The sequence below is a fragment of the Orycteropus afer genome, unplaced genomic scaffold (genome assembly GCF_000298275.1).
Source record: "Orycteropus afer afer isolate SDZICR_OR568_19922 unplaced genomic scaffold, OryAfe1.0 scaffold00021, whole genome shotgun sequence".
In the NCBI taxonomy this organism is placed as follows: Eukaryota; Metazoa; Chordata; class Mammalia; order Tubulidentata; family Orycteropodidae; genus Orycteropus; species Orycteropus afer.
The window spans coordinates 18,928,709-18,938,983 of NW_006921608.1; the positions used below are offsets into that span (position 1 = coordinate 18,928,709).

A 10,275-nucleotide genomic window follows, 5' to 3' on the forward strand; every position below is an offset into this window, starting at 1 on the left:
ACTGACATGGTGGCAGCGGCGATGGGCTCAAGTGTAGCAAGAATCATGGAGCTGGCTCAAGACCAGGCAGTGTTTCATTCTGCTGTGCATAGGATTGCTATGAATCGGAGATGATTCGATGGCACCTAACCACAACAACAACAGAGAAAAATTAAAACACTAATTTAAGCTTGTCAAACTTGATAGCAGTTATGTATTACTTCCCTGGAACCATGACACAAAGGTAGCTTCAATATCAAGTGCAGGAAGTTAAAAGGCTTTTTCCTGTTTTTCTGATGGAAGCCAGTTTCATGTATACTCACTAGACTCTGGCTGACCATAGCCAACATCGTACACCCCCATCCACAACTAGAAATTCTTCCATGGAGTCTGAAGGTATCCCCAGGTCATCTTCAATCTTGGGAACCATAAAGAGGAAAACGAAATTGGTGCCGAAGGCAGACTTGAGATGGCTGATGAACACACCGGGAGCTCTGGTAGCATAGTGGCAAAGGCACTTGACTGCTAACCAGAAGTCTGGCGGTTCAAACCCACCAGCCACTCCTCGGAAGGAAGATGGGGCAATCTACTTCCGTAGTGATACCACCTCGGAAACCCAAGGAGGGGTCGCTATGAGTCGGGTCAGACTCGACGGAACATAACAACAACAACAACAACAATGAACACACCTGGGAGGTGGAAATAGGGGCGCTTTGAGAATCTAGATTGAACCAAATCATCAGGTGTGCAGAGTGGAAACTCCAACTTCCTCAGTGCACCCAGAACAAGGTGATAATGCACACATAGAGATATGAAAAAGTTTAAATACGTGTCATTATTTATATTATATGTATATATTTCTTGGGGAGCTCTGGTAGCATAGTGGCTATTCCCCCCAGAAAAAATTTAAAGTAGTCAACAAAATGCACATAATATAGGGGAATATTTTTTTAATCAAATGAGAAGTTGAAGAAAGATAAAAAGTAAATGGTAAAATGCAAGCCAACAGATCCTGGACAGTAACAGATCCCCAAAGGACCACAGAGTGATGCCCCAGTTCTATTTAAAGTAACTGCCTTTCCTCTAAGAGATTAGCCCCATGGTCAACCTGAAAGAATAGGGTAAACCACAGAAGTTGGTCTTCAGAATTCTATCTCCTCCTTTTCAGTATTTTAAACACTGAGTTACTTGACTCCTTCCTGTCTTCTCCTCACAAAGGTGCTCAGAACCACATTCTTCTATGATCCCAGGCTCCTTCCTGTGATCAGCCTCTAGATTCAGCATGTACCTTCCCCTTCTCTCTTCCACCTGCCATGTCCTACTGATAGTATATTCCTTCAAGTCTCCACTCTCTGTTTTCTTAGGAACCACTAGCAAACTTTACAAACCAATCTCTTCTAAGGTGTCATCGTAACAGTGAAAATGTATTACTACATTTTAATAGGAGACAATGCTGTACTGGAAAAAACAAATCCCTAATGGAGAAAGGTCAAGAAATGCAAGGAGACATTCCTGATTCCTCCCTCCACCTACTCGTAGGGCTGCTTTGGTTATCATCTGGCTTCTGCAGCTTTGTTTTAACCATTAGAATTGTATGATTTCCTGCTCATCAGTTGCTTTAAGTTGGGTTTTGTTTGTTTTTGTTTTTTCCCAAATTGCCTTGCTGGGAATATTCAAAGTTGTTCTGATGGTAACATTTAGTAGCAAGCTGTGTAAAGATTTAACCCTTTCATGACCCAATTATTTTCTGCTTTGACTTCTTTGGTGATACCATGTGTTTTTGTTAATGGAAGGCATGCTGAATCAAGGAGCATTTCTGAAATTTTCTTATGAAATATGGATTTTGATACATATTGTATCAGACACATATGTCTCTCTGGACTCTGAGGGAAGGATTATGTGGGATACATATGTCCCTCTTGACTCTGGGGTAGGGTTATTTGGGACATGACCTTTTGGACTTTGAAATGCCATCTATATTCTGAATACAATTTAGAACACTTGAAAATGTGGTATTTGCACAAATATGGTGCAAATCATCATGAGAAAGGCAACTTGCAAATAATGCACCAAAACAAAACCCAGTGCCATCAAGTCGATTCTCACTCACAGCAACCCTTTCCAAGGCTGTAAATCTTTATAGAAGCAGACTATCTCATCTTTCTCCAATGGAGCAGCTGATAGGCTCCAACCACCAACCTTCTGATTAGCACCCAAATGCTTTAATACTGCACCATCAGAGTTCCTAAATAACACACAGAAACCCAGAATTATCTTCCAGTTTAAAAAAAAAAAAAACTAAATGAGACAAAAGTTTTCCAAAATCAAACTTTCAAGAGACATCACCTCATACAAACCAACTGCCATCACAGCGACCCCCATTGGGCTTCCAAGGTGGCAAATCTTTATGGAAGTAGATTGCCTGGTCACGCTTCTGTGGAGTGGCTGGTGGGTTTGAACCACCAATGTGTCTGGTTAGCAGTCAGATGCCTTAGGCACTGTGCTACCAGAGCTCCTAACCTCATACAAAAACCTATAAAAACAGTAATTTGCAACACACACCCATTTCTTCCATTTCAGTTACACAGGTCCTCTCCTGTGTACACGCTGTCAGTGGGAAAGCAGCTGCCCAATAAACCCCAGAACAGGAAAATGTAGGTGGGTGCTATATGTCCCATGGGTCATAGAAGGGTTAACAATCAGTTCTTAGGAAGAAAAACCCATGATTTGTATCATCTGCCAATTTCCTTGGTTTAAATACACCTACTATGGTAGATTTCAAGTTACTCAATAGCACATCATACATCATACATAGTTATTTCTACCATACAGATAAAATAAATGTAAATAACCTAAACAGCATAAATTACAGTAAAATGTACTGAAATAACTAGGATGTGGTGAGTTTTGCACATTACCTTTGTTTTTAATTCAACTTTAAGTTTATATAATTTAAATTTTAATAATGGTTATATTTAACAACTGGCTCACATAATTGATGAAAATGTCAAGGTGAGCTCCAGCGCAGCACACCACTGCATGTTGCTCTTCAGGGACATTAAAGATACTCTGAACAAATTACAAGTCAACTAAATGGCTACTAAATCGTCAGGATCAAACTATCTTCTGAATTTCCAAGAGTGGCAACCTCTTTGCTACTCTATTTTAGAAATACTCAAAGTACAGGTTACACCGTGGAGAGTATTTTAAGAACACTGTAATGACAGTGCCGTTCATTTGTACTTTCCAAAGGAGTTCCTTTATGGCATAGTGGGACAGTCTGACACTGCATAGTGAATTTAAGTCGGTAGGTATTAGCACTTTAGTGCCTAGTAGATGAAAAGGGAGTCCTGGGAACTGTTTGTCGAAGTGATGAAGGGGTGGGGCTGAGAGCCGAGCAAGAGGACCCAAACGCTGGTCGGTGGCTTCATGGTTCCCCGATCCCTTTTGCAAATGGCTCCGTCACTGTGCAAGCGGGTGTAAAGTAGTATCGGAGCTTTCCTTCCTTTCTCTCCTAAGTTGGGAAATTTGACTGGAACTTCCTAGTCCCTGGTGAAAAAGATAAGATTGGACGGGTTAAGCTCTGTGTCCTCAAAAGCTAAAACTATTAGAGCTATAAAATTCAGATCTGCTATTATCAGAACAGCTTTGTACTGTTTTTCTTCAGAGCCAAATGTACTTACGTAGAGTGTACATAGATTGTCACTGCCAAAACTACCATCAGCAGTAGTCGTGGCCGAGTGGTTAAGGCGATGGACTAGAAATCCATTGGGGTCTCCCCGCGCAGGTTCGAATCCTGCCGACTACGAGAAGTAATATTTTGATACTTAGCATTTGTTTATTGTTCCGGAACGTTCTTCCTCGTCTTTCCGAAGATTATTTAAGAAATAAATTAATGGTTGAAACACAACGGGGATACCGAGAGGGCAGGGAGATGGGTGGGCGAGGGAACAAGGAAGTTGCGTGAGTGTGATTACAACTTAGATCCAGAAGGGGGAGATGAGACGAAACACGCCAGGGAAGCTGGGACAAAGAGAAGCAAAGCGTCTCGAGGTCACACAAGAACAGACAGCTCCGACCTAGAGGACGCTGCCCAGGGCTCGAGGACCCCCGTGTCCTTCTGCGCGACCACAACGTTGGCGCCCAGGCCTTGCGGGCGCCTCCAGGTGGCCAGAGGGGCGGCACGCGCATGCGCGAGGCCTGGAGTGAGCTAGGGTGAGGTCACACGCTTCAGGCCCTCGCGTTGCCCCTAGAAACCATCCGGCGCTGTGGCTTGGGGAACTGGAGAAAGACCCGACGATTCAAGATGGCGAAGGATCTGGACGAGCTGTTGGATGAGGTTGAGTCCAAGTTTTGCAGACCTGACCTGCTGCGACTGGGCATGGTCCAGCAGCCCAAAGGGTGCGGCAGCACCCACAGCTGCGACCGGAACCGAGCAGAGGCGAAACAGAATCTCAGGTTAATGGGCGGGAGGGGATGGGTTGTTCTGGTAAAGCCTGCTCCAGGCCCCAAAGCCGCAGCACCGCTGCCAAAAGAAACGTGGCTCTGTCTGCGATCTCCGGCTCGCTCTCGATAGGTCTCGGACCCTCAGTTCCCCACCCCCCGGGGCAGCGCACACCTCCCACTCGCAGTCCACGAGGATTCTGGCAACTCCTTACTAAACCAGACTCCGCCCCCGGGCGTACCCGAGAGAGCTAGCCCGGCGGAGGGCCTAAGGTCTATCCCGTCTCTTTCGCCCTTTTTGTGCCGGACCATGGATCCTGATCTGGGGATGCAGCGTAAACGCCACTCTTCCTCAGTTTGGAGTGGGTTTCTCTGACTCGGGTCTGGCTGAGAGGTTCTCATCGCCCTGTTGGAGGTGCTGTCGCAGGGAACCTCATCCTAGTGCCTCTCACCCCAATCCGCAGGCCGAGTAACCCTTAGGCCAATTTGTTCAGGAAGAAAAGGATTCCGTTCTGTTCTGTGACGTCATTGCTGACACTTGTTTAGTGTTTAGATCAGGGAGTTGGTGAAGTTAGATTCTTGATAAACAGGTTAATTATTGTGATCATTGTCTGTGTTAATCCAACCACCTACATGCTCCCCAACGGCCCTCAGGTAAAGGTCCCAGAGAGATCACAGGAGGATCCTAGGTAGCCAAATCGAAATTTAGGGACGTTTCTTAATTCTTTTGTTTTTTGATCCCAAAAACTACGTTTCAAATTTGTTACATGGTGCAATCATAAGATATTAAGTCTGCCCCCTTCTCATACCCTTGTCTCCCCCGCAAAAAGAAAAGGAACCAATATTTTTGCATTAGAGTGAATATTGCCCTTCAGAGTGATGACTAGGAAGGCTCTGCAGCAGGTCTTGCTGGAATCTTTTGAAAATTGCCTTTTCCCTAGAACATTTGGGAAACAGTTGTGGATTTACAGAGGCAGCTTAGGAACAACCAGGAAACTCATTCTTCTTCATTTATGGCCGAATCTGTAGTGTGTGGGTGTATGTATGGGGTGTGTGTGTTTGTATGTATGAGTTTTCCCAGAAGTGTTACCCAACTTCATCCCTACCCTGTTCACCAGACTTAGCTCCAATGACATTTGTCTGTTTATAAAATTTCACCCTCAAAGGATAAAAGGAGTTCAGAAATTGAAGTTCTAAAAATTAGTTGAGTGCCACACAGCAGTTTTTACAAGTAAATGTAGAGTCAACTAAAATGACTAGTTGGAATGGGCTAAAGCTCATTTGGCTGAATGTTTATGCAAATACCACTCTCAGTAACTTGTATCTTATTATATACTGGATATCGACAAGTACCCCTTTCTAGCACATTCCATCCCTAACCCACAGAAGTGTTACCTTGAAAGTATTAATTTATTTTTTTTTTTTGCTTATTCTAGAGGCAGGCTGGAGAGAATTTATAAAAGAGCCTTCCAAAGCTTAGGAGGACTGGTGTGCAGAGGGTAGGATGTTGGAGCAGGCTGTTCAAAATGGAAAGGGCTGCTCTCCAAGCGTGGGTCCTCTCCAAACATGGGTTCTTTCAAGTGTCTCTCTGTAATCTGTTATTGTACCACGAAGTACACCTGTAATATTTTCAGCATCTCATGTCTTAGTTACCTACTGCTACCATAACAGAAATACCACAAGTGGGTAGCTTTAAAGAATAGAAATTTATTTTCTCACAGTTTTGGAAGCTAAAAGTCCAAATCAGTGTCTCCGCCATCTTGATTTCTATGGGCCTCTCTCTCCTGGTGTCTGGTGTCTGCCAGCAACTTGCTTATAGATGGTACTCAGATGGCATCTGTCTTCCTCCTGTGTGTATCTGTGTCTCCTCTGTTCTTACTGTAACTCAGAAATGACTAGGTTTAGGACCCATCCTACTCATGAATGGTCTCATTAACATAACAAAAGAAAACACTATTTCCAAACAGGATCACATCCACAGATACATATGTTGGGGGGGACACAATTCACTCCATACCACTATCCCATTATCTAATGTGTCATATTTTTCTGTAATACATTATAAAAGCTGTAGCCAACAAGTACTGTTGTCATTCACATATTAAAACTTTTCATCTGTTTGTTATCTTGCAATATAGTTGTAAAGATAACTTATGCAAAACATAGTAACAAAATCCCTAAGCCTAATACCAAATAGGATCCCTACCTGGTGTTTAATGACAGATTAAAATTTTGCCATAGGCCAAACTTGATATTTAAAAAATGGAAACCAATTTATGGCAATTGGGTAGCAATATAGTCTCTGTCTTTTCAAAGTTACAGTACTGAAATTGCCTCCTAAGATGACAGTTCTGCAAATAATAAATGACCATGCTACATCTGGATACCAGGAACAACCACTAATGTAACTAACCTAAACACACAGTCTGTTAAGTGTTCAAAATGCTAAAGAGAAATACGTGATTAGTTTTTAAAATATATGATTTTTAATTTGTATCACCCTCCAAAGGAACTCTGGTTGTATACTGAATAAAGCATTTGGCTGCTAACCAGAAGGTCAGCAGTTCAAACCCACCCGCTGCTCCACAGAACAAAGATGGGGCAATCTACTTCTATAAAGATTTACAGCTTTGGAAACCCAATGAGGGTCACTAGCTATGAGTCGGAATTGATTGATGGCAGTGAGTTTGGTTTTTTTAGTTAATCATAAACACCTGGATAATAGATATCATAATAATTACCAACATTACTAAGTCCTTTCTGTGTGCTAAGTACTTCATAATATTATTTCATTTAATCACTGCAATCCCATGAGGGATATACTGTTGCTATCCTATTTCTCTGACCAAATTGAGTCTTACTTACCTAAAGTTAACATTGCCAAATCTACCGGGACATGGTAAAATTAAATGTAAAATCAGCTATCTGGTTCCAGAGCTTTTATACATGTCATCAAGTCAGTTCTAACTCCTAGCAACCCTGTGTGCATCAGAGTGAAACACCTCCCAGCCCTGTGCAGTTCTCACAATCGTTGCTAAGTTTGAGCCCATTGTTGGAGCCACTGTGTCAGTCCATCTCATTGAGAATCTTCCTCTTTGTCACTGACACTGTACTTTACCAAGCATGGTGTCCTCCAGGGACTGGGCCCTCCTGATAACATGTCCAAAGAATGTGAGACAAAGCCTAATCCTCTCTTCTAAATTTGTTCATTCTTCTGGAAGTCCATGGTGCATTCAATATTCTTCACCAATACCATAACTGAAATGCATCACTTCTTCCTCCGTCTTCCTTATTCCTTGTCCAGCTTTCACATGCATATGAAACAATTGAAAATACTATGGCTTGGGTCAGGCACATGGATAGCCCTGGTGGTGCAGTAGTTAAGTGATTGGCTGCTAACCAAAAGGTCGACAGCTGCTCCTCAGGGGAAAAATGTTTCACTTTGCTTCCATAAAGATGACAGCCTTGGAAACACTATGGGATAGTTCTGCATTGTCCAGTAGGGTCGCTGTGAGTCAGAATCGACTCAGTGGCAGCAGGGTTTTTTGTTTGGTTGGTCAGGGGCACCTTAGTCCTCAGAGTGACATCTTTGCTTTTTAACACTTTAAAGAGATCTTTTGTACCAGATTTGTCCAATGCAATACACCGTTTGATTTCTCGACTGCTGCTTCCGTGGACGTTGATTAAACTCACTGCCATCGAGTCAGATCCGACTCATAGCAACCCCTCCTTGGGTTTCCAAGGCGGTATCTCTACAGAAGTAGATTGGCCGATCTTCCTTCCGAGGAGTGGCTGGTGGGTTTGAACCACCAGCCTTCTGGTTAGCAGTCAAATGCCTTAGGCGCTGAAATCCTTGGCAACTTGAATCCTTCTGCAAGTTTATTGCCCATTGTGAGGATTTTTGTTTTCTTGATGCTGAGGTGTAATCCATACTGAAGGGTGTAGTCTTTGATCTTCATTGTCAGTACCTCAAGTCCTCTTCACTTTCAGCTAGCAAATTGTGTCATCTGCATATCAGGTTGTTAATGAGCCTTCCTCTAATCCTGATGCCATTGTTCTTCATATAGTACAGTTTCTTGGATTATTTGTCCAGCATACAGATTGAATGAGTATGGTGAAAGGATGCAACCCTGATGCGTCTTTTTCCTGATTTTAAACCACACAGTCTCCCCTTATTCTATTCAAATGACTGCCTCTTGGTCTATGTACAGGTTCCTCATGAGCACAATGAAGTGTTCTGGAATTTCCTTTTTTTGAAATGTTACCCATAATTTGTTATGATCCACATGGTCTAATACCTTTGCATAGTCAGTAACACACAGGTAAGAAACTTTTGGCAGATCAAACCCACCAGCCACTCCTCGGAAGGAAGGTTGGGCATTCTACTTCCGTCGTGTTACCACCTGGGAAACCCAAGCGGGGGTCAATATGAGTCGGGGCGACTCAGCGGCACATAACAACAATAAAAACAACTTTCAGCCAAAATCCATCTCACTTATCTATACCTCTCAGACTTAATTGTAACTTTAAATGTTTATATTTTGTTTTGAATATACCTTTTATTTTCAGCAGAAACTGTGTCTTGAATCAAGATTAGAATGTAAGAAGCAAAATTAGGGAGGGAACCAATGAAAGCTTGTTAACATTTGATTAAGATTGTTTACTATAACATCAAAACACACACACACACAAAAAGTATAATACTGTCCTATAAAATTTGTGTGAGTTCTCAATGCAAAGACTCTTTTTTAATCATTCATTACTATAGCTAAGGGTCTATACTTACTAATGAATAAGTAAGTGTCTTGTTGCTGGCAAGTTGACTCATGTGACTCTTTGACAGAGTAGAACTGCTTTATAGGGTTTCCTGGGCTATAATCTTAACGGGGAGAGATCACCAGGTCTTTTCTCCCACAGAACCACTGCTGGGTTTGAGCTACTGAGCTTTTGGTGAACAGTGCAGCACTTAACTACTGTACCACCAGAGCTCTTTAAGTTCTGGTAGCATAGTACCTAAGGCACTTGACTGCTAACCACAAGGCTGGCGGTTCAAACCCACCAGCCTCTCCTCAGAGGGAAGGTTGGGCAATCTACTTCCGTAGTGATACCGCCTCGGAAACCCAAGGAGGGGTCGCTATGAGTCGGGTCCGACTCAACGGCACACAACAACAACAGACATTCCGAAATCATGTGATCTAATAACACAAATATCATGCAAGATGTCAGTTTGGGTCCCTAACAGTACTGGTGAGGTTGGTGAACTTTAAATGCATCTGATTCTTGAAGTTGTGAAATTTCACGAGAAAGGAAAACCCACAGAGTATGTCAAGGAAAAGAAAGGAGGAAAGAACTTGAAGAGAACATGTTAGTAACTTGCTATCATAAAAGAAATTTAAGGAATTGGTACCCAACAAGGTGAGATACTTCTGAAAGACTAGAGAGGATTAGAACTGAGAATGGCCATTGAGTATAGTGATTTGGGCAGTAGTGACTTTTGAGAAAAGAGTTTCACTATTTAAAAAAAAAAAAAAACCACAGCCATCAAGTTGATTATGACCCATAGCTACTCTATAGGACAGTAAAACTGCCCAGTTGGGTTTCCAAGGCTATAAATCTTTGTAGAATCAGACTGCCTTGCCTTTCTCACATGGAGTGGCTGGTGGTTTCAAACCACTTACCTTTTATATAGCAACCAAATGCCTTAACCACTGCACCACCAGAGTTCCTGTTTCACTATGTGAAACAGAGGTCAGAGATAGAATATTATACCTGGAAGGAGTTTAAAATAGTCATTTAGATCTCATTTTTACAGATATAATATCTGAGGGTTTTTTTTATTTTTTTTTTTATTTT

At 42.4% G+C, this 10,275-nt stretch overlaps 1 protein-coding gene and 1 non-coding gene across 2 annotated transcripts in view; both read left to right on the forward strand.

Annotated features, from left to right (window-relative positions):
* Window positions 1–3,705: 3,705 nt before the first annotated feature.
* TRNAS-AGA lies at window positions 3,706–3,787 on the forward strand. The gene has a single exon. It is a non-coding gene; the product is annotated as a tRNA-Ser (tRNA).
* Window positions 3,788–4,264: 477 nt separating this feature from the next.
* The window catches only part of CFAP418 (cilia and flagella associated protein 418), a 44,685-nt gene continuing 38,674 nt past the window's right edge, over window positions 4,265–10,275 (forward strand). The window contains exon 1 of the mRNA XM_007934854.2: window positions 4,265–4,437. Within this exon, the coding sequence (XP_007933045.1) occupies window positions 4,286–4,437 (152 nt within the window). The 5' untranslated portion in view covers window positions 4,265–4,285. The remainder of the gene's footprint in view (window positions 4,438–10,275) is intronic.